This window comes from Sturnus vulgaris, chromosome 2, assembly GCF_052056855.1.
Source record: "Sturnus vulgaris isolate bStuVul1 chromosome 2, bStuVul1.hap1, whole genome shotgun sequence".
Lineage (NCBI taxonomy): Eukaryota > Metazoa > Chordata > Aves > Passeriformes > Sturnidae > Sturnus > Sturnus vulgaris.
The window spans coordinates 49,162,144-49,186,801 of NC_142244.1; the positions used below are offsets into that span (position 1 = coordinate 49,162,144).

A 24,658-nucleotide genomic window follows, 5' to 3' on the forward strand; every position below is an offset into this window, starting at 1 on the left:
ACTAATATCCTAACTATTAAAATATATTGCCTTGCTACATATTCACCTGGGAAGTGCTCAGGTTTGTGAATCCTCAAAGCCAGAGAAGATCTCTCAACCTAAGACCTCTCCAATTTTTGATGAGTATGTTCACAAAGCCAAGGAACAGAGGCTGAGAGGCTCCCCCCTGCTGTAGAGGGTGATGTTCAGCTGCTTTTTTGAGCTGTCTCTCTTGCTGAAGGGCTTTTGTCCTGCATCAGCCAATCTCCTGATCCTAGTGGAGCTTAGGTGGAAGGAGATCACCAGGCTGGTGATACTGAAATAATGCTAATACTCAGGAGAGTGGAAATGAAGATCCTTGGAAGATTTTCAGGTCCAACAGGGAGGCTCCTGGTGGGGCTGGGTGCCCACTGATTTTTCCTCTTTGGAAGTAAACTAGTCGTGTATCAAGATATAAACTATCTGATCCCATAGTCATCGACATTTTCCATGCAGAAACACCACTTCATATTCAGCAAGTCTGCCTATAAATAGGGGAAAATCTTTGATAAAGCTATCAGATAAAGAAGTTGTGATATCCATGGAGCAGTCTAAAATAAATGTGATTATTTGGGACTGTAGTATTTGCAAAGGTTTTGTGGGATTTTAATTATCTCTTTTAACTATAATGAAAGTTACATTGTATGAATCTTACTTACTTATTTTATTGTCAAAGTAAAATTTCTCTGTCTTCAGACTTTTTGGATTTCATTTTAAGAATTTACAGCTGTACATTTATATTAGTTCTGTATTGTATTGTTCCAACCAATACTGCAATGGTAATAATGTGGCTGTATTTCAATTGTCTTATCATTCTTAGCATATGTTCTCTTATCTTGATTTCCAGCATCCAAGTGGCCATATTAAAAAAAATTATTGCTATTTTTGTGTTATAATTGAACTGTTACATTGCAATATTTTTCTTCTTTTGTTTTTGTTTTTGTTTTTTTTTTGCAGGGCCTGAAGGAGCACTTTTTGAACATTCTGTAGAAACACCACTTGTGAAAGCAGAAGCTTTTAAACAGCTTAGGTACGAATTTATACATAAATCTAATAAGTAAATGTTATTTTCCATAAATACTCATTTTTTTGAACATGTGATTTTCAACACAGGATTGGTAATAACTTTTTTTCTGGTTTATGTGACAAAATATTTTGAAGGAAAATCATATATATTGTTCTGCAATTTTGAAATATATTATTAATTACTTGTTGCTGATGGTGAATTTATTTAAAACTCCTGTGGGAAGATTTTCTGTAAATTTCTATTTTTCAGTTTTGAAATACTTTGAAATATGACTTTTTCTACTATGTTACAATAGAAGTTGCTTGTCTACAGTGGGTCATCAACCTGTAATTAGTCAAGGTTTTTGAAAACTAGTATCTGAGGAAGCAGACTAAGAAGAAAAGTTTGGAAATGTATAAAGCTCTAATGTATGAAGAGAATTAAAAATTGGTTGGGGCAACCTCAGAGAACACGGTAAAAAGAAAAGAAGTGAAATCAAGAAAAAAACATTTAAAATGGCTAAAAAGCAGTTTGGGCTGAGAAAATCATTATTAAATACTTTGTATGTTTCAGAGCTCCTTAATTCTCGGATAGCATTTCTTTGTGTATTATTCTGTTTAATTTTGAGTATCCCCAATAAGTTTATAATAGGCTGATTATGATGAGGTAATAAACTCAAATTATAGTCTCTTCATGAACATGTTATCTTTCATTTTATAAGCCAGTTCAAAGAAAGATTTGAAATGAAAGAGGATCTCTTTAACGATTGTATTTCTGTCCTTTCATACCTTGGCAGTTTTTTACTTTCTGTCATAATTTCTCTTCTTAGTTTTCCTGTCCAATAGGGATAACTACTAGAGAGCAGTGGAAGCTGGTGAAAGCACTGTCTGTATCTTGCTGATTGAATTTTCAAATTGAGAATGACAAATGAGAGACTGTTAAGACAATTATTTTGATTTTCTCATTTATATTTAAGATTTACTTTACGTTGTGCTTGCATTTGAAGACAGTGTGAGCTCAAGACATTTTTAACATACTGATGTCCACTTTCAAAAATGTGTTTCTTCTGTTATGGTAGAATTTGGATGTGAGAGACTTTGACCAATATTCTGTATTATAAGCGTACACTGTCTGGTTTTGTAGGGAGTGGATTCATTATGTTGTAAATTTGACATTTTCTGTGATTATCTCGACTTCAGCAAAGTAGGAAATCGAATTTCTTAATTGCAAAGTCAAGAAGCTGTCTGCAAATTTTAATTGGATACATGTCTATTATTTTCTGTGGTTGTTACGTTGCTTCAAATGCAATCAATTAATATTTTAATAGGCTTAATATAGTTTTATTCTACATTTTATGTATTGTTACACTTTAAAGTCTTATTTGCACTTTAGTTTAACAAGAGTTACAATGTTCCTGACTACACACAACTACTTTCAGTATAATTTTTCTGCCTCTATATGATAACAGTAGGAAGGAAAACACTGAGCTTAATTCAAAGTGTTCCTAAAGTTGTCCTACATGGATGAGTTAACCCCACAGCCTGCCTTTTTGGTGACTTTTACCATGTCAGCTATAAACACAGGTTTTGATCCAGAATGTTGCTGTTTGTTAGCAGAGCTCAAATGGAATACATAAAATCCCACTCAGTTCTGTCTTGGATGAACTTAAAATAATGGGAATACAGATTTTCCCAGAATTAACAGAAATTTGCGAGTAATTACTGTGATGTCAGGGAACTAGTGACCTGGCCACTGACACACTTGTGACTGTATTTGACATGAATCCAGAGCTGCTAAACATCTGTGCTAGAAACTGAGTTAGCTTAACCTTAAGAAAACTGATTTTCTGGGCAAGAGGCTGTGCAATGTGTGCTCCAGTCACTTGTGCCAGCATAGAATAACTTGAGCTGGAAGAGACCTTAAAGATCATCAAGTTCCAACCCTCCCTGCCATGGGCACCTCCCACCAAACCAGGGTGCTCAGAGTCCTGGCCTTGGACACCTCCACCATCCACAGCTTCTCTGGGCAGCCTGTTCCAGTGCCCTACTGTCCTCACAGTAAAGAATTGTTTCTCAATATCCGAACTAAATCTTTCCTCCTTGTTCTATCACTAGATGTCCTTGTTAAACATCCCTCTCCTCTCTCTTGTCCTGGTAGGTCTTTACCCATAGCAGTTTAGGTTACCTCAGTCCTTCAATTTATTTTCTTTTTCTGTCATAATCGGTGTCAAGTTTGAAAGCAGAGATGGCAATGATTTCATTTTTTCATGAACGGCTTCTGGGGAGGTTTAAAGAAGGAAAAGCAGTGGTCTGTAGTGCAGATGGTAATTGAAGATCTAGGCAGAGGAGACCATTTTGTCAAGCTGGTAAAAGGTTACTTTCAAGGGTAATCTTAAATGTCAGCATAAACAAAATTCATTGTTCTGTTGCGAAAGCACTCAGACAAGTTTACCAAAAAATCAGTGTTTTGTAATGCTTCATAAATATTCCATTTCATTCCACACTGTTAAATACAGGTACCTACCCACTGAAAAGGACTTCAATATGAACATTTAAGATGCAATTTTAAGTATTATTTTCCTATTTTAGATTTGAACATGTTTCCTTTCCAGATTAGGGTAGTGAGTATGGAGTTATTTGTATATTTGCTTACCTTGAGCCTTATCTCCACACTTTCACCATCTATTAATCTTCTGCTATTTTTCCTTTATTTTTCCTTCAGTGCTTGTGCTGTGCCATGTGGATGTGATATGCTGGATGAATGTGTTATGAAGTGCCATGGTCTGCAGCATTAAATGTGGGGAATAGTGTTTTGAGAAACGCCATCCACTACAAATGGAGTTGCAGGTTTCAGGGAGCTGGCTGGAGAGCTGTTAATGCTCGTAATTTTTCAGCTTGTGTCATATGAACAGGGGCCACATTCTTTCTCTGTCATTCAGATTTAGAGCAGGATTTCAAACAAAGCTGACACAAATGGCCTCGGAATTACATATTCTGCTGGCTTTTTTGTCCAAATGCCGAATTTCAAGATAGACTGCTTTTCTGGAAACAAAGAGATATGTGTTTTAGAATGTGTCTTTTCATAGCTAACTTATTGAGACAGAGCAATGCAATTACGCTGCGGTCAGTGACTGTCTTTTCATTTGTAATTTCAAGGAAAATTACTGAGTCCTTTTCTGTCTAAAAGATCAAATTTTTGACTCACTCATAAAGAAAAGTAGATGTGCTTGCACTTGCTTCTAACTGGTAGGAAGATTTAAAACAACAAAATCTACATTTCAAGATTGTGGCTTTCCTAAGTTTAAAATAACATTGCCTACTTTTTAGTACCTTTAGTGGACTTCTTGTATCTAAATAAGATACATAGTTTTCATTTACAAATGTTTTAAGACTTTAACACCAGATGGACACCTAAAAACGATGCTTTGCATGTAATAAGTGCCCGACAGACATCTCAATGGCATTTCACAGTCAGCAGAGAGGTTTGGATATATCCAGGAAATAGCCTTCCCAGACAAATACCACTGAGGAGGCACCTGGTTGAAAACAGCCAATTGTCATTAGTGAGAACAGAAATATGTCAGTGATTACCATGATCCAGTTCTTTATTCCTGCCAAAGTCTTCTGTAGTCTTTTCCATGGCTTTTCATGAGGCCTTGGACTTTGGTGTGTATTTCGCACCTTGAGAAATTGCCCCAGTCAGGTCTCCTGGGGCTTCCCAAGAATTTTATTTAGCTGACACCTGTAACTGGATCACAGCGAAGTTTTAATTGAAAACAGGTGTCTTGCTTCCCAGAAAAACCTGAATTTAAACAGAATTAAGGAAGGTCATGTTCAGACACGTACTTTGTGACTCAAAATGTAGGTCAAAAATCTGTAGCAGCAAGTACTGGAACTAGATGATGTAGACAGAGACATTTGTAACAGTTCCCTAAAAGTCATCTTTTCCCCAGGTTCCATGTTAAGTACTGGAATTAGCATCTTCAGATGTTTCTGTCATTTTGATACCGTTCACTTCTTGTCACCTACATGGCTTGTGGTTTTCTGAAGGAAAACTGGATCAGCAAAACTCTTTAAATCTCAAAACAATGTTTCTGAGCTGAGCATTTGCATTTCCCAAATTTACAAAAATGTACCTATGAATGTGGCATTTTTCCATTTATCAACTAACTGTATACTATGAATAATGAATATAATGCTTATGAATTAGTACTATCTTTGTTCTCATATTTGCCATGTATGGCTGTCTGACAGCCAGCAATTCTGCCTTCTGAGCACAAATCCTGTGGGAAATCACCTTTAGTACATTCAGCCCATGGTATTCTGACAGTTCTTTGACTGAGGGCTTACATCCAAGTTCAGAATGATCCACATCATTCCACTACTCTTGATTTTGCAAAGCACTATAGTAGGAATGATATCACTGTTCCAGAGAGTCAACTTTTGTCAGAGTATGATTATAAATTTATAGAGAGATATATATGTTACCAGACTAGGGGTATATTTAATCGTTTATGGGTATATACTGAAAATATTTCAATATTCCCCAGGGAAACTGGTGTATTCTAAGCAAATGTATAGTACTGGCATTAAATAAAACTTTAAATGTGTAATTTAAGAAGCACTGTTTTATATTTAAGTGAAATATCTGTCCAACACTTAAAAGCATAGAAATATATATTTACTGATATATAACTGACATGTTACAGAATATTAATAATTTGAAGGCCAATTTTATGTCTTCTAGGTATCTGGTTAGGGTAAATTACTGTACTGATGATAGACTTTTCTTTGTCTATATATTCATAGTTGACATATACCCTTACATCTCTTCTGTGCCGTCCTGTAAATCTACTGATTGAATTATGGCTTGTACTTCTCTCAGATTTTTTCTGAAGTCTTATTTTTATCCTTTCCATTCCCCATTGATACTATTTTTTCCTTTTGCACATGAAGTATTTGCTATAGTTAATAAGACAGAGAGAAAGCTGGAAACTGAATTTGTGAAGTTTTATGGCTGTATGAATAAGAATTATAAAGGAGATCTAGAGAAATGTATAGAAGCCAACCAGGGGAAAAACATTTGCCAAATAATTGTTTAATCATATTTGTAATACTAATGCTTACATGCTAATTGCCTAAAAATACCATCTAACCAATTGAAGTACAGTCATTTTGATTTGCATTCATTATGTAAATCAAAAGCCCAGTCAGTCAGAAAAGAATTAATTACATAACAGAAAGTAAGACTAAGGTCATGATTCAGTGTTTGCAAGGCACCTCTGCTCCCTGACTAGTGAGATGTTTCTACTGCAGTGTAATATTTTGAGCCCTGGCTTTAATTTGCTAGATATAAATTTGCATTCATATACTTTTCATAATCAGGTTAACTTAGAACACCATCAGATATGTCTTTTGGAAGCTTTAAAGAATTACTTTCCATTCATCTGATGGACTCAAATGTGTAAAAAGGTGTAACTTAGAAGGATTAGATAGTACAGGGCATCATGTTTATCATCTTTTTAGACGCATTTCTGACTTGGATATTTAAAAAAAAACTCTCTTAGCAAAGTCTTGTGTATTACATCACATCTGGTTGTCTTGTAAGCAGTGATTTTACCTGTAAACGTTAGTCTTAAAGTGAAAAGAATTTTGCAAGCACTGTCATAGATTTCCACTTGCTCCAGTCACATGGCTGATGTTCTTCCTAAAGCCTCAATTTTTCAGAGATGTCTCTTAACACATTAAAAACAATGGAAGTTGTTTCTGCTGCTTGTATGGGGCAGTCATTTAAGTATTTTCCATGGCTGCTTGTATCAGTAGCACAAAGAGCAAAACTGTAATGATTAATGCACCTGTTGAACTGGGTCCCTGACAGTGTCAGACTACTCAGTGAGTTTGCTAAAGTGAACTTGTCATCAGTGATTACAGCATATTCCACCAGAGCACAAGCCACTGTGAAAATTTCGTTGGAGATTGTCACAGTTTAGGCACCACCTTGCAGGTGACCACCTGGAGCCCTGTCTGCAAGCCTGATGGTGCTGTCACTGATCCAAGTTGTAATACTGAGCTGAGCAGATCATCCCTTACTTTACCTTTCACTTGCAAACCTATCTGCACATACGTCAGGAGAACTGGGGCAGAGGCCTGAAACAGGAGACACCCACCATAAGGATATGGGAGTGGCAAACACTGGAAAAAGGAAAAGAAGCATTTCCTGATAAGAGTAACTTTTCCAAGATGTGTTGCACATGTACACCATCACTACTCCCTCTTTCCCCTCTCCCTCAGTCTGTGTGCACAGTTGTGATATTTCAGTTGTGAGGAATCTGGTGACAGCATGGCACATTCAGCCTCTGTACTAACACAAGAAGGAAAAGGTGTGACCTGCTTTTCAGCAAAGCCTCTTCCCTTGAGTGTTTGTTTTCATGGACAATATGTGAACACCATGAACAGCATGTACTGAAGAACTCCAGTTACTTGAAATCTTGCTATGTTTCAGCATATTAGATAAAAAATTGCTTGAGATACATAAAAAAGAAAGGTATGGCAAATTTCAACTTGGAAGAATTTTCTGAAACTACTCATAAGGAAAATGCTAACCCCATTTTTTACAACAATGATGCAAGTGCTGTTATTATATGAGATTAAAATTTTATAATACAAGACATTACTTTATAATATTATTAAAGTAATTTGAAAAAGATACCTATGCTGGAAACATCTGTGATGTGCCAGATTTAATCACATTCACTGGGGCCTTGGTCATTTTTAATTACCTGTAGAGTCAGCACATCATAAAATTGAGGTCATCACAGAGACCTCTTTTGAATTAGTTCTTACCACTCTTCATCTCAACTGTCAGTCTTGAGAGAAGCTTCTATTTTAATCATGTTTCAGTCTTATCTTTAGTCTTCATTCCTTCAGCAACTCTGCATTGAGTGACAGTGGGCAAACAGGAAAAAACACCTCAATATTTAAAATGGATGGAGTACTAGTGAACAAATAAGTACACTGTCATAATCATATCTGCTGGAATACATTATAAATGTTGTTTTAAATTGCTTTTAGAGCCTTTTCAAAGTGCCATTAAAACTGGGAACTGTTTTATTCTTTTTTTAAGAGAACATATGAATTCATTTGTCCTAGAACTTTGAACACTTCTTTTATGTGGCTTACATTAAAAAAAAATCTGTTAACCAAAACCTTGGGAGCTAGAAACATCTGTTATTCAAATCTGGCTTTGTAATTGTGCTTGTGCACAGAGATCCCCCCTAAGCCATAAGCAGAGTTAGTGCCTGCTGTGCTTACACTGAACAATTCCCTTGAATCCAGAATCTCATAACTGAGCTTTACTAGAATCATCTGCTGCCACGCATTTCAGATTTACAACCTAAATTCAGAACTAACTTGGAACACAGGCTATTTCAAGAAATAAAACTATGGTAAGAATTTTTTATTTAAATTATGGAAAGAAAAAGATGCTGAAGAAAACACCTTCAAGAGCTGTAGATACTTCCAATATTTAAGAATGGCACCCAAAAGGAATGCAGTGCCTTGGGGTTCTGCCCTTGATCATTATCCTTGATCATTTTTAGCATAAGGCAAAATAAGCTTTAAAAACGCCAGTAGATTTATTTAAAAATCAACTGTGCTTCCTATGCAAATGGAGTAGGGCTAAAATCTGAAAACATACAAAAACCCCTTCATCTGCATGTGACTAACATTTTTGCTGATTGTAAATGATTTCTTCATTGTTCATGTGTGTGATTTAGGTGAGGGTTCAGCACACACTCCTGGTTACCATTCATCTCCTACATCTTTAGGCTGCATTCATACAACAGAGTCCAAAGCTAGAGGACCTCTGTGTGCCCAGGATAAGCAGATGCATCTCAGATGTCCATCTGGGTTCAGAATACTCCTCTCTCAAGCAAAATCATTCATTCATTCATTCATTCATTCATTCATTCATTCATTCATTCATTCATTCATTTTTTCATTTACTGGAGTGGAAAGGGATCCTCCCACAAGCCACTCACACAGAAACTAATATTCCTGTAAACCCCAAAGGTTTACAACTGTTTGGGCAGATGATCAGGTGGAGGTGATTCAATTTGAACAGCTGGGTACAGATACCTGTACTGCATCTCATCACTTTTGGTGGAAGGCAATGGGTATTGTGAGGACATTTTACAGAGATATCTAAAACTGAGCAGATTAATTATACTCTAGCACTTGTTCTTTCTTTCTCTTAATTTTGAAGGATACACAGGAGATCAATGGCATTTATTTAGGATTTTTGCCACTTGCCAATTACACCATGTTTGGTTAAGGTCTGAAGAAATGAAAATTCATCATAAGAAATGAGGCACTGTGCTGGGAAATGTTCAAATTGCAGAATAAAGACTTTCCACTTGGAACCTAGTATTTCATATATTCATCTAAATTGCTAATCATAGTTTATATAACCATGTGACTAGGATTAGAAATTACTGGTTCTTGTTTGATATCAGGCATGAGGTAATGAGTCCTTCCAAGCTGATAATTAGTTTGGTGGCCCCAGCCATGCTATAACTTTTTCTTTTCAGGAAAGTCATGACACCATCACATTTACCTAAAAGAAGCATCTTTTCTTAGTTGGTAAAAATCCATGTTTGTCTTATACTCACTAAAAACTTAGAGAATTTCAAATACAATCTAAGTGTTTTCATTGCTATCAAGTTTCTGAATCTCTTCTTCCTTGAGAACCTTCTCTATGTCTTCTGCATCAAATTCAGACTTCTTTTTTATACTAATCTTGATAATGGTGCATCTCGTGTATTTACATTTATATTTATTATCTTATACAGTTGTTCCCTTGGCTCCTGCAATTCTTATTTGGAACATTTTACTGGTCTTCTATCCTACACTGCACACTCATCTCCAGTGTCCTCCTGTAACTGACTTGTTTCTTAAAGCTTATGAATATTCAAATATGTATCAGGAAAATAGAACAATCTCTCTTTTCTTCAAATCTGGAGTCATCGGATTGCCCACAGCCTGAAACACAGCAGAGGATGAAAATCTTCTATTGTAAGTGCTTTTCTTTCATAGAGTCCTTAGCACAGGCATCATTAGAGGAACACAGTCCAGGTTGATTTCCCAGGTCCTGTATCTCTAATGTTGGAATATGTAAAAGCTAGACACCTTGATGCAGCAGTCGGGCACATAACAGACTTGACTCCATATCCAAGATCTTTGAGCTATAAGCTTGTATTAAGTCTGTGGATAAAATTATTTCAGTACAGGAATAAATAATGATAAATTGATTAATTTATCTATGAAAAATATATAAATTATAGATGATAATAATAATTAATAGATTAATTAATTATTCTTTTCATACGATGATTGTCTTAATGTAAAAAGCATAGAGTCTAAGATCAATTACTGCAGTGGCTCAATATTCCAAAAGGTCATTACAAGATTGTTTTAGCTTTAGAAAGTGCATTTCCTATAGGTTGCTTATTTGAGCCTAGTATTTGTGATCTGATTTATTGGTTTCTCCATTACATTATTTTATCATTTCACTGTGACTCCCCTTCATTCCAGCCAAGCTCAGTAAGCCCAGCTGTGTTGTGTATGATGAAAACGCTTTCCCAAGGGTTAGAAGAAAGGGATATATGAAAGAGGTTCAGTGAGGCTTTTTCACCTTCCAGATATGAGAACCCAGCCCTGAAATGAGTTGAGTAATGAAGTGTTCCTGGGCCTTAGCAACACAGACCTCTAGAAGGGGAGTCTAATAAACACGAAGGAAAGGATCCTGCAGCATGCCATACAGAAGGCCTGTGCTGCTATTGGTAATGACTTGCTTGTGTTTCACATGTGAGGACTGACTGTCTATGTGCATGAACGTGATTGCCCAGAGAAAGAAGACTACCAGAAAAAGCAGAGCCTACTACAGCATTGCATAGTTATTTCAGGGGAGTTCTGCTGTTATGAAAGTGTTTGGGATGTTTCAGTGCATTACAAGGTACATTTCTGTCTGTTTTCAGAGGTCAGAGCTGTTACAAGCTGTCAGCAAAGCACAGCACATTTTGAGACTTCCCCAGGTGATTGGAAAATGATGGACCTTCCAAAATGACATTTTCATTAATGCATTTAAGCCATAAGCAGAAGAATCAAGAAAAAAAAAGGTTACTTTTAAAATCAAATTGGAACAGATTGCTCTATCATTTTATAGTCTTTAAGTTACAACATAGGGTCAATGAAGACATTTTTAAAAGCTTCAGAATTTCTGAGAAAATTAGGTACTTTATGAACAGCTGCTTATATTCCAGCCGAATAAATTTCTCTGACGGAGTTTCTATGTATGTACATTCACCTCTAAACAGATACTTTCATTGTATTTTTCTCTGAATTCACTTGTACCCTGTGTGTTTTCTTACAGTGTTATCAGAAAACTTTTCCATATTTTCACAAGAGAGTGGTGATCTTTTTTATTCCTGGCACAAAATCTTTATTTGAGTTAATAATTTTGACACAGTTAAGTTGAAAGCACAGTTTTGATATTAAGCTGTATCTCATGCTCCTCTAAGTTTTCCTGTAAATTTTTCTGCAACAGAAGAGCCAGATTCACGTGATAGAAATTTATTAAATGTTCTCTATTTTTAATTTAATTGCTGTTAAATTTTGATTCATTAAAAACATACTGGTTTGCATATTACATTTTATTGTGGCATTAATAGTAAATTAACTTAGTATTCAGTGTATAGGAGCTGTATTGGTCATACTGAAACAGATTATACGTCCTAGTTCAGGCAACTCCCAGAGGCAATCATCCTTGGAAAATGATTTTTTTTGAACTAAGCTCCAAAAAATTGGGCGATAGATTATAACCATTGACTGACTAATGGGCTTGACAAGGAAAAATGGATGCAGTTTTTAGTCAATTCTTCTCATTATGTTTAATTTAGTTTAACTCAGTGAAGTTCAGACTTAGAATATCAAAGTGAACGAAGGCAATATGGAAGACAATATCATCTAGGTGGGAAGTGATTATTCCACCTCTAAATGAAGGAATTCAATAGGTGTGATGCAAAATGGACATTTTAGAAAGAAAAATCAGTCAGCATTTGAAAGATTTATAGAAGTTATGCCAAATCAGAATTTTGTGCTAAGGCTTGACTAAGTAACTGTTATATTTCCATTATGCAGAAACTGATCAGGGAAGAAGATTTAATGAGTCATTAGTATTTTCTGTTCTTTGACATTCAGTAAGAGCTGTCATAGTTTACTGTTGAATACTGATACTTCCGTGTCCTTAAGATAGACACGGTTGTTAGAATATGCTGTGAAACTCGTTTTTCCTCTTTGCAAGGAGATGTAATTTTAGGAGCTGTTCCAAAGAAAATACTTCTACAAAATACAGAAATGAGGCATATATTGACACAGATCTCAGTCCTGATGTTTTGTCCTTCTTTGCCTTTGGACCTTCTGGCAAGCAATCAAAAACCACAAGGCAGAACACCAAGATCCTCAAGTTTGGGAAATCATATTCTTCTTGCTACACCCTGATTGCCCTCCCTACTCACCTGACCTCAAAACAGCAAGCTGCTGGGAGATAAGTGAAAATGGGTGAGGATTGGCAGTAGGCATTACTCTGTGCCTGCTGCTCATTCTCCACCTCTAGCTCCAGCCCAGTTTTGCTCAGCTCATGTCAACAGGAATCCAGCTTCCTCATAAAGAAAGGATATGGTTTGAAATTGTGTATACTGCCCCATAAATAAATGCTGACAATCTGTTTTTCCTGTGTGACTAGTGCATGCTCTGCCTATGGTTTACTCTCTTACAATGTCTAGCTGCATGGCTGGGGAATTAGACTGCTTTCAGACTAATCAAAAAATCAATATACTCCTATTGCCTTTTAAAGGTTAACGTGCATTCAAAAAGCACGGCTCAAAGCAGACATCTACAGAGAACTGAGGCCAATTAAGTCTACAGAATCCTCTAGGTTCCTTTTTTGCCTTTCAAAACATTAGTTCCTTGACAGGTTAAAGATTTTCCTTTTTCCCCTTTTCCCCTCATGTGTTTTCTTTTTTCTCTCTTTATTTCTAGCCTTTCCTATTCATCCTTTGCTCCATGACCTCTAGTCATTGCATACTTTAATTTCTGTTCCCCTTTGCCCTTTACAAAGTCAGGTGAACTCTGGGGCAGGTGTTCATGGCAGGATTTCTTTTTGTACACCAAGGGCATATGAGGGTCTCTTCCTTACCTGATGATGTGAAAAAGATGTTTTGATTATAGAATCACAAAATGGTTTGGATTGCAAGGGTCCTTGAAGGTCATGTAGTTCTAACGCCCTGTTGTGAGCAGGTACACCTTCCCCTAGACCAGGTTGCTCAAGGCCCTGTCTAGCCTGACCTTGGACACTTCCAGGGATGCACAGTTTTTGAGTGCACTACAATATTAGAGGTAGTGTTGATCCTGGACCTGTTCAGTCCAGTTACTGTAACCCTGATCTTCCTTAGATAGGTGCTGGGAGGAATGCATACAGATGGGCAACTTCTGTCTAAGGTCATACCACAGAATTCTCTTCCCACTGAATTTAGGAGAGATGGTGACTCATGAGCTGGAACAGTCAAAAAGGCCAACAGGAAAGGATAAACAATTACCCAAGAGCAAGCTGGTTCCTCTGTCCTGCTCTAAGGGTCAAGCAACCCTAAACTGCAGTAGGAAACTTGTGGTACTCTTTCTTCAGTCCTAGAACTAGCTTTCTAGTGCCTTGTGGTACTTACAAGATGTGTAAGGTATCCTTCTGACTCCTGCCAGACCAGGATGAAAAAAGAGATCAGTATTCCTGCAGCATGCACAGGCAGTGCCATCTGCTTCTTTACCAGAACTGCTGCAGGCTCTCACTGCCCGCACATCCTCCCTAACAGCCAACTGAGCAATTTCTGGGCATCTGGCATCTCCACAATTTAGCAACATGCTCATAGGAAAAGGGAAACCTCCAAGCCTTTAGGTTGTTGGAATGATTTCAGATCTGGAGCCTGGATGCTGTCGAGGTTCCCTCAGAATATTTTTCACATAGTCCTTCATGATTTATTTAGCACAGTTCAGCACCAAATTTTTTGGCAGCCATACAAGCCAGTATAGTTGACTCCTGGAACTCTTACCAACAAGTAAGAAGACAGCAATGAAAATATTGTCTTTGCTGTAATAAATTTCTCTAGTTGCAGTGGAGTATGGAGAACCAATATCCAGCTAATGACAGCTGTAAAATATTGCCAGGGATAGTACCACCTATTCCCTCACTGTTGTCTGCCTTTCATAAGCTGACATGGTGCAGCTTTTCAGGCTGCAGGGGTCGGGGTGAAAGGGAGCAGGGCAAAATAACTATTCTGCAAGTGGGCCCAGCTGAGGCTTGCATTGCCTTATAATCTTTGGGCATGTCTACTTGAGTGTCTTTAGAAACATGCTTCTGAAGGAAATCTCCCAATGGCCTGAGCTCTCTACATCTTGATTTTCATTGTGGAACAGTTTGGGGTACATGGGCAAGGTGGCATTTGTGTTAAACTAATCTGAAAGCTGTGATCTCTCGGAGAACAGCTAATGTGCTCCAACCTTTCTGGGCATCCAATTTGCAGCAGCTAGTCCAGAGTACTCCTCAGGACACATATAATAGGCTGTCACGTCCTTGGCATCAAATGTTGTGCTGCCCAGATCAATTTCTCTTGCACCACACCCCTTGCTAATTGACCCTGGCAGCTACCGCAGTACCTAGAAGCTACTTGTAAGTATAGAATCCATCTTCCCAAGTGAGATAGAGGCTGTGTCAGATGTCACATTTAGGACAGTAGATTACATAGATTAATTCCCCTAGATAATAAAGATCATTCACTTCATCCTCTTAAATGTAATTTATGTGTCTGTAAGTTTTAAAAAAAGATACAGTGACTGGTAACAATATATTCCCTCATCATTCTAATGCACAAATTCAAACACTATAAAGTGACCAAAAACTCCAAGACAACTACTTTCTTCCCTCTTACACTCCAAGCACTCTCCATCATTTGCAAACAAACTGAGTTCTTGTGCCAGGATACCTGAGGGTTGCACATCAATGTGGGGACTGAGAAGGGACATTCAAAGTCAAGGTTCAACTCAGGCTATTTCTACACTAGGTGTCCATTTCCCTTTGAGTACATCTGGACTTCAGACACTGAACCTTTAAATACTGTATGAAGAAATGCATCATTAGTGTTATTGACTCTTGCCTTTGCTGGAATCTCACAAATTACAGTTCACGTCACTGATTCACGACAGTTTGCATTGCCAGGAAGCTTCAATGACGTGCTTAATTAGACAAATCTAGGCTGTTAATCTAGAAATAGGACCTGTATAAACAGCAGAAATTTAGCTTTGTGATTAATATAGCAAATGTAATTCTGCAATGTAATTTAAATTATGTATATGTCATATCGTAAATCTAAGTGCTTCCGAAGTCTGTAGGCTTCGTGCCAGCATTAATTTTTGTAGAAAGTAAGAAATATTTCTCTTGTGTTTGATGGCTTTTTTAAACTCCAGGTCTGATATACTCTCAGAAATTTGTCCCAGTCTGCTGTCTTGTGATGTTTAATAGAGTTTAAAATAAAAATTTATGCCTACATATAGTTTGCTTATGTAAGTGAAATACTTTACAAAGAACACGAGCTATTTCGGAGTTTATAGCTTTTTGTCAAGACAAACTATGGCAAAGTTATATTTAACTACTTTGACACTAACTTATGAAATATATTAAATTTAAAAGATTGAAAATAGAAACTTTGTTTAATTTTTCAGTATATAATGCATATAAATGTGCACTGAAAAATATTCCCATGGAGCAGACCTCCCACATTAATCACTCAGGGAAGAACTGATTTTCTATTTCATAGAGGTATAAATCTAGAGATCTAAAGTGAAAATTCATACAAAAGTTGTTAAATTCAAAACACTGCTTAGTAAAGATTGCTAATATTGTATTGGTTGTCTGATGCAGAACAAACTCATATTCATGCCCTGGTACACAGCATGATTGTGACAGAAGTTTGTGCTATCTCGATTCATGGAATGAGGCATCAAATTTTTTTGTGGATATGGTCTCAATATGCGGCCATGATGCATTTACTCATTGTTAGTATTTTATTTATTTTTCAGTCTGGAGTTTAAATTAATTGAAGGTGATAAACCCAGGAGGTGTCAGCGAGAGGCAGATCATAGAAACATAGTCATAGATTGGTTTGGGTTGGAAGAGACCTTTGAAGATCAGAGAACATAGAATCTTCTGCTATCTCTGGCCAGCAGAGATAAGCCAATATTGCTTGAGCTATTTTCAGATTTAAGGATAAAAAATGAAGTTTCAGTGACTGTGGCTTAGATATCATGGACTTAGGTTTTAAGTTATCAGCTGGATTTAGCTTCTTCAGGATTCGAAGATGTAACTGAACTTTCTCACAAGCACAAACTGTCTTCTTTTACCTTCTGGTTTTAATGAAGTAACTGGAAAACCAAAAGAAAAGGAAGAATTGAAAGAGTCTCAGTAAATTAGACAGTTAATTCCTGCCAGTGATTGGTAAAGTCTGGACTCACTACACAATGTATTCCCAGTAAAGGACCTGCTTGGGCACAGCTTCCACTTGCCCGGACTGGCAGCTGTGGAGCCAGCACAGCATCTGCTGGGAGTGCATGCACACACACACACACACACTCACACACACACACACACCCCTCTACATTTCTGAAAACACAGTGGGTGAGATCATGCAGGCTTGGGAACAAGTGTGTCTGTGTTCTGCAGTGTGGGTGCAACCCACATGCTTTGGTATGTGTCCTGGGAATAGGAAAGCTAGCACAGATGTAAAGAGGGACCAGAAGTTGTCTCACTTTTTCTAGCCTTCATATTCACCTGTTTAGTGTTGGCTGGTGTCATCAGAAAGGGTGAGTGAATATTCATGATCAAAACCTAATAGGTAACAATTCTGATCCTGCAGTGCCTCCACATGAAACAGTTCTAGGTAATGGTCAAAAGAAGCACCATAGTCACTAGCTTGTTGCTAGGATTGGGCTTTTTCCTTCCTTCTCATGATTTTTAATTATACTTCTATCCCTGTTACTTTCTATGGAAATGATACCAAAATTCTGAACAAAGCCTTATCTCTTTGAAAAATAAAAATCATTATTCCTGCACAGCTGATCCGACGAGGTGATTACTCAGATACTACAGTGCCTTCCTGCCATCTTGTGGCACTGTAGGGTTTGCAACTCCCTGTTTGTTATACTGTATAATTTTTATTTCAAATTAACAGTTTTTAAGTTTCAGATGTCATCTGGTTAAACAACACACAGACACATGCACACACACTGAGTGAAATCTTGGTCCAACTAATTGCAGTGTCAAAAATCTCATTTATTAGAAAAAGTTCCAGATTGTATTAACTGTATTCATTTCAATGTCTTATTATGTCAAAAATGAAAAGAAACTTAACTAATGTAAAACTGGATTTCAGGTTAATAGATTAAATTACTGTTACACTGAAATCATCTGCAGTTATGTATGAAATAATACCTTGCATTTGTATTATTAATTAATCTGTATTTTTCATTTGGGATGCTTTGTTGGTTTTTGACATAGCTGCCTCCATTTTCAAGTCTGCCTGAAGGAAGGTGCCTCTTTTATATGACTTCAGGCAAGAGCTTTCAAGAGCTTGTTCAATGTTTACATATTGTTCTAAAATAAAGGAACTTACGAGATTGTGTTATTGTCCGATTTCCTGTTCCTGCTTTTAGGCTGGAATCACCAACTCGATCTTTGAGCATGGATGCTCCACGAGGAATTAATATCAAAGCACAAGCTGGGAATATTGAAGCTCTTTCCCAGATGGATATCAAACTACACAGCAGTGATGGCGTGGTGAGTACAAGCCCTTCTTTTCCATAACTGTGGTTGATCTTCTGTGTGACTATAACTTCAAGTCTTTTTTTCAAGTTCTATCAATTTAATTCCTCAGGTTTTAGGTGGCAGGATATTAAAATTATTAGTGCCAATAATAAAGCTTTTAATTTTTTAAATTTTTTTTGTTTATTATTTATTTTATTATATGTAAATAATACTACCAAGAGACATAATGTTGTATTAGCTTAGAGAGATGCTTTCTAATAAAACTTGGATACTGCATAGCTCCCCACTAGCACAGTGATTCCCAGGCACTTTGGCTCAGAAGCAGGTGCCGCCCCAGAGTGGCAAAATTTAGGAATGAACCTCTGCAGAATCAACAGGAGGCAAAATGCAGCAGCCTATTTATCCCCTCTGCAAGGGTGTACTGTGCCAGTTCTTCCACAGAGGAACTACAGCCCATGTCCATCCTAAACCAGCTGGTTCCACGGTGACCCTCAGTGCTCAGGCTGTGACAGACCCGGGTCCAGCAGCCGTGCTTGTGTCCTGCTGTGCTGTGTGTGGACAAGGACTTTGTCACTCGCCTTAGAATCATGGGCTGAATTGTGCTGGAAGGCACCTTAAAGATCATCCTGGTCCAACTTCCCCTGCCATGGATGGGGACACCTTCAACTAGACCAGGCTGCTCAGGGCTCAATCCAATCTGGCCTTAAACACTTCCAGGGATGGGTCATCCACAGTTTCTCTGGGCAGCCTGTTCCTGTGCCTCACCATTAAAAGAAATTCTTTTTTATACCTAATCTAAATCCATCTTCTTTCAATTTAAAACAGTATTCCCCATAAAGGGGATACTTCTCAGCTTTCTTGTAGGCCCCTTTTAAGTACTGGAAGGCTGCAATGAGATGTTCCCAGAACCTTCTCTTCTCCAGACTGAACAATCCCAATTTTCTCTAGCCGTTCCTCATAGGTGAGGTGCTCCATCCCTCTGAGCATCTTCGTGTCCCTCCTCTGAACTCACTTCAACAGGTCCATGTCATATGTGGAGGTCCAGAGCTGATGCAGCACTGCAGGTGGGGTCTCAGCAGAGCAGAGCAGAGGGGCAGAATCCCCTCCGTTTCTTTCCCCTGACCACTGCTTTGGATGCAGCTCAGGATGTGATGGATTTTCTGGGCTGTGAGTGTGCATTGCTGGCTCATACATAGGTTTTCATTCATCTTTCTCCTCAGGGCTTTTCTCAATCCATTCATCACCCAGCTTGTGTCCATTTGGGGGATTGCCCCAACACAGGAGCAGGACACTGCACTCGGCCTCGTTGAACTTCGCCAGTTCTCTGCTAAGAAAAGAGTCAGCACCAGCTTATTCTTGTCCTGTGTTTATGTCTGCCAAGAGCCTAGGGCTCAGAGAAACTTTTTATATAATAAGCCCTGTGTAAAAGGCCATTCTTAAGCCTCTGCCTGGACAAATTCAGCTTATCTCATGGCATGTTATTACTTTATTAGCTCTAACAACCCCATTTGTCCTGCTTTTTCCCCACACAGCTTTTGCTCGATGCTGAAACTGTGCGACTGCCCAAGCTGCCCGAGGGTGCAAGGGGTGGATCTGGGATTTCTCAGGGGCTCTATGAAATCTGCGTGTGTCCAGATGGAAAGCTCTACTTGTCAGTGGCCGGCGTGGGCTCCACTTGCCAAGAATACAGCCGAGTCTGCCAGTGAGGCACCCGAAAACGCCACACGCCCCCTCGTGCATCTGAGTTTTGTATTACTCCTAAAGAGCGCTACTGAAAGCATATTCTTCAAAATTTTTAAAAGAAAGCACTTACAATTTAGGAAACAAATCTGCACCTACAGTTCTGGAATACAGGGTGTAAGGGGAAGAAGAGCACAAATGACATTTCCACTTCAGAAGAACGACTTGAATCAAATTACATTGTTTTGTCAGTAACACTTGGAAAATAGCCTTACAGAGAGCATAAAAAAATAAAACAAATATGTTTCCTTGCTGAACTATTATTCAGTCAGATGATTATGTCATTGTTCATATTTTTGAGATCCGTGGGTTTTTCCTCTCACTGCATATAAACACTTACTGTATTAGTGGGTGAAATTAAATTGAGGGAACTACTTGAATTATTTGTAAGACAAAGCATTATTTGGAGAATTCAGAAAGTGCCAGCAAATGGTCTATGCAATTTTGTTCTTGCAATAACACAAGATAGAAAAATGTGGTATTTGTATAAGTTCTGTGTAAAATATGTTAATTTGCTAATAGCTTTCTATTTTAATTTGGCAACACATATGCTGATTTGCTTCTTACTGGGACTCATGCAAAAACAACTAATGCAAAATGCTCCAGAAGTCATGAAGGCCTCTGTGTCTCAAATCCATTCACTATACAACAGAGAAATATGTTATTATATTTTATAATAGCAATTGTTTGTTCTACTGCCTGTACCATCATATTCATTTAAATCCTTTTTTATTTTAGGACATGCTAATTCAACAAGGCAATCTGTTTTGCCAGCTGGTCTAGTAAAAAGAAAAAAAAAGTGTCTTCAGATTGTCTGACATAAGGAACTATTTGGGCAGTGGGAAAAAATTCATTTATGCAGCCCACAAATTTCAATTAAGAGGAATATTTCACTTCCATCTGCTGCGCCTGTTGACTGGTATTTCTGATCCTGTCAGAGTGGGACTCCCATCACAGAGAGAGTAAAACTGTTACTACTTTTTACATTAGGACTTTGGATACAAAGTAAATGCTCACCAGAGCTGACAAACCATTTATTGGCCGTGTAAAGAAACACAACTGCAGACCCGTTCCCCTGTACGGTGTTGCACTGAACACAAATAAATTGTTTGCACACCTCTGGGTAGCAAGATTTGTATTTAGTTGTCTGTTGTTTAAACCTCATGGGTTTTTAATTCCTTTGATGCCATTTTGTATATACTTTATGATTTTACTATCCAGGAAGGAGCTATTACACAGTGCCTTGGTGTCTATTTACAGAAGGAATTTAACCCATAGTGTTAGTAAACCATGAATGTCCCCCTTTTGGAAAAAAATTAATTATCATCCTTAAAACAGATGAATCAGGACTATTCAAAATAACTATTAACTTTTAAAAAACTTGCTACTTCGGCTCTGGTGAACAAGGGAAGAAAACCAACACTCAAATGAGATCCCCAGGTACACACAAAAACCTGAGCTGAGAAAGAGTCCCCTGTTAACATTTTCCACTGTTAGTGTGGCAAAGCCCAGGGCAGTCCCTGCTTCAAGGGCTGCCTTTGCAATTCTCCAAGAGTCTGATGTACAGAACTGAACCTGCCCTTCAGCAGCAGCGTGCAGCCCTCAGTAATTAATGCTCGAAGAGCTTCAGTAGTGCAATTAGGAAACACTCAAGGTGAGCTTAAGCAAGTGAAGCAAGGTTTCACATGTCACCTGGAGAGTGCTCCAATTGCTGTTACACTGCCTAAAGGAGAAGCAGGAAGCCACACATCTTCCGTATCTGAAATCCCTTTTCTCCGGCTTAGACTCGCTTGCTCCTGTCTTCAGGAGAGAGTCCAAGGCTGTTGGCTGTAAGGAGAGAAATGTTCACCTCCACAGCTCTATTTCTTGTCTGTGTCTGTCTCTACAGCTAAGCCCTCAGCTGAGGCGTACTTTAACATTTTAACAGAAACTTGTCTTCAGTATTCCTTTAAAGTCAATTTAGGTGGTTCCAGCTCCATGCACAAGCTTTTACAAACCAAAATACAAGCAGACTTAGCTTACTCATTGGATAGAAAGTATGAGTACTAAAATAAAGGTCAGCAAATGCCCTTGCATGTGCTAGATACCTAAAAACTGCTGCTACAAAGAACTTGGAGAACTGTAATGTCACCAGTGTCTTACAGGTCTAGTATTAACAGCAAAACTGGGACTTGAGTCCTTAGAAATTTCAGCCATTGTTCTGACATCAAGGAACATATGCCCACTTCTGTGGGGTATCAAACAACTACTTCACCTAATCTAACCCCTAGATATTAGCCAGATACTGTAAAATAGTTTAAATCTGCTTGTTCTGCTGGCAGTAGAAGCACAGCACTCTAAGTTATATATCTTAAGCTTTTGTTTTGGAGGCACATTTTGAAACGTGATTTGCCAGTTAATTCACAGCAAGGGATTGAACTGAGGCTTTCCAGGCAAGAATAACCTGACCCTAAAGTGCTAGGAAAAGCAGGGTGCAGTCCCCTAGCTGGTAACACTATTAAGTAGGATGGCACTTCATTTAGGCACTGCAGTAACTACCACCTTTCTTGTGGAGATAAATCTTCTGGACTTGCTTCATTTCACAGGTGGATTCTGAGTAGTACCAAAACCTAGAAGTCTTCTGTACCCTCAGAACTGCCATCATCCAAGTCACCAATGTCATCAAAGTGATCCTTTTAATTGCTTAAATTTCATTCTCCTTTTCATTATGCTGCAACACTGACATCAGAAGTATTGTTCCAGTATAGAAGTTGTGCACATTTTTTCAAGCATGACTGGCACCATCGTGTCACTATTTTTTTTTTCTTTTAGGTGAGGTTAGTAGAGAAACAAAAGTTATGCTAAAATTACCAGAGTGTAATCAGCTGATGCTACAATTTGAATTGCTGTTAATCTCAACATCGTTCATTCAAAATTACTGTTCCTATTTGAATCAAACTTCAGTAACTAGTTACAGAGTAACAAAATTATGGCACAGGGAAGTGAGAGTATGCAGTTCTCTAGTTTATTTCCAAAAGTATTATCCAAATAGAGAAGAGAAAAAAACACTACCAGCATAGTGAACTGATTTGTTTGCATATTTACTCCCTCAAAAATAATTATTTACAGCAGTTCTTGCAACGGGTTGCAATTGTTACACAGTGGAAAAATGATAGAAAAAGTTCACTGTTGATTGCCCAAACACAAGCGCTTTTTTTTTTCCATTTCATAGTCCTTTAGTATTTGCATTTGTCTGTCTTTATATAGCTTTATGCAAAAGGAAATTGCAAGAATTGGAAACTGAGTCCTTGAATAAACTTTATACATTTTGAACAGTCTGCTTCTGTTTTTGTATTCAAATGAAACACAGTGTAAATTAATATTTTCATTTTTAAAAGAAACTTATTTTTCCAAGACTAAGAATGTGAAATGTACTTTATTTAAAATATGAACAAAATTCTTGGTCCCAACTAAAAATGTCCTTCGCAGAATTTACAATGCTTTACAATTAGGTTTCATTTGACATCTAGAATTCCTTTATCTTAATCAGTAGTAGGTGAAAGTAAACAAAGAAATTATGGTAGTGCTACTGAATTTAATCATCCAGAAAACAAACCAAAGAAAAGATAAACAGTTTTGATTAAAAATTCATTGACAAATCCCTTCACATGAAAAAATGTGTGTCTTCTTCAAATGAAAACATTTACTTTGGCTGCCAAGTTTAGTTATTTTTTAACTATTCATTCTGTCTTTGTTCCCCAAGACCAATCCAGCCTTTCTCAAAGAGTTTAGATCCAGCAACAGAAAATCTCAAAGTTGGTACTACCCTCCTCTACTTTAATGGGAGAAATTACAATAGATTTAATTACACCTTTATTTAAAGAAATCCAAGTATACCAATCCTTAAATTTTAAATCCTATTTTACAAATCATTACAGTAACTTCACTGATAATGATTTGAGTACAAATATCTCAAAATTGCAATTTTTACATGACTAAAACATTTATTTTTCTTCTGATAGTCAGCTACACAAAAATCTATTTCCTTAAAAAAAAAAAAAAAGAAATAAAAAGGTATTTTTCTTGTCACTAATTGCTGAGGCAAGTGTCCTGTGCTTTTTAGAATAGCTGTATATGCCATTGTTTGAGAGAAAAGTTTTTAAAGCATAAGATAGTAACAAGCCTGTCAAGGCTTATTCCAGCTGCAGTTCCTTAGATTTAAGCTGTCCAATGTATGGTTAAATCAGTTTCCTATACCACTGACTTTTTGCTAAACTCCTCAACTGTAATTTTGGGAGACAAGAACTGAAGCTGCTTTTCCTAGATAAACTCCTGCTACCTGTGGAAGGTAGGAGATAGACCTGAATGAAAAGGCATTTTCTCCAATGAGAACTCATTTAACATGCAAAATTACTTGTTAAATCTATTTTTATGGAACTTTCTTTCTAACATTTACTTCTTCATACCCTTTCTACAGAATCATCACATCCTAACTGTTCTAAGCTTCCACATCTGACATTGCCAAATCTTCCAGCTGAGCCAAAAGGAAGAATAAATTAAGCATTTTATTTATTTGTTTTTACTTTTAATCAGAAATTAAATAGCACTTTAAAAATCATGTTCCCTCAGAATATGGTTTCCTGGTCTCACAAAGTCTCTTTATTTAGGCTAGCTGTGACAGCGAGTTAAGCAAATAAAAAACTAAGAGCCTTCCAACTGAGACACCACTCTTGCCCATCTCTCTGCTGCCAGATGTAAATTTTATTGTTAGTTTCAATTCAAGAATAACAGAATTAATTACTTTTTCAGTGTCATTCAAGTTTTCTTTCTCAGCTTGGCTCAGTTTAAAATTGCTTCAGATCATTAGCTTCCTAAGAACTGGCACCCTTTTCTTTCTCAGTGTCAGTGCTCAACAGTATATACAAAATAAACAAAATAAAAATTATAACAGAATCGTTTAGTGGTTCTACACAGCCATTTTAACAGTTCATAATA

General features: G+C 37.4%; 1 protein-coding gene across 4 annotated transcripts in view; it reads left to right on the forward strand.

Moving 5' to 3' along the window:
- SGCG (sarcoglycan gamma) overlaps positions 1 to 20,814 on the forward strand; it is a 104,036-nt gene extending 83,222 nt beyond the window's left edge. For all 4 annotated transcript variants that reach the window (XM_014879658.2, XM_014879660.2, XM_014879659.2 and 1 more), the window contains 3 exons: positions 976 to 1,048; positions 17,833 to 17,956; positions 19,477 to 20,814. In XM_014879658.2, the coding sequence (XP_014735144.1) occupies positions 976 to 1,048; positions 17,833 to 17,956; positions 19,477 to 19,650 (371 nt within the window). In that variant the 3' untranslated portion in view covers positions 19,651 to 20,814. The remainder of the gene's footprint in view (positions 1 to 975; positions 1,049 to 17,832; positions 17,957 to 19,476) is intronic.
- The last annotated feature ends 3,844 nt before the right edge of the window (positions 20,815 to 24,658 follow it).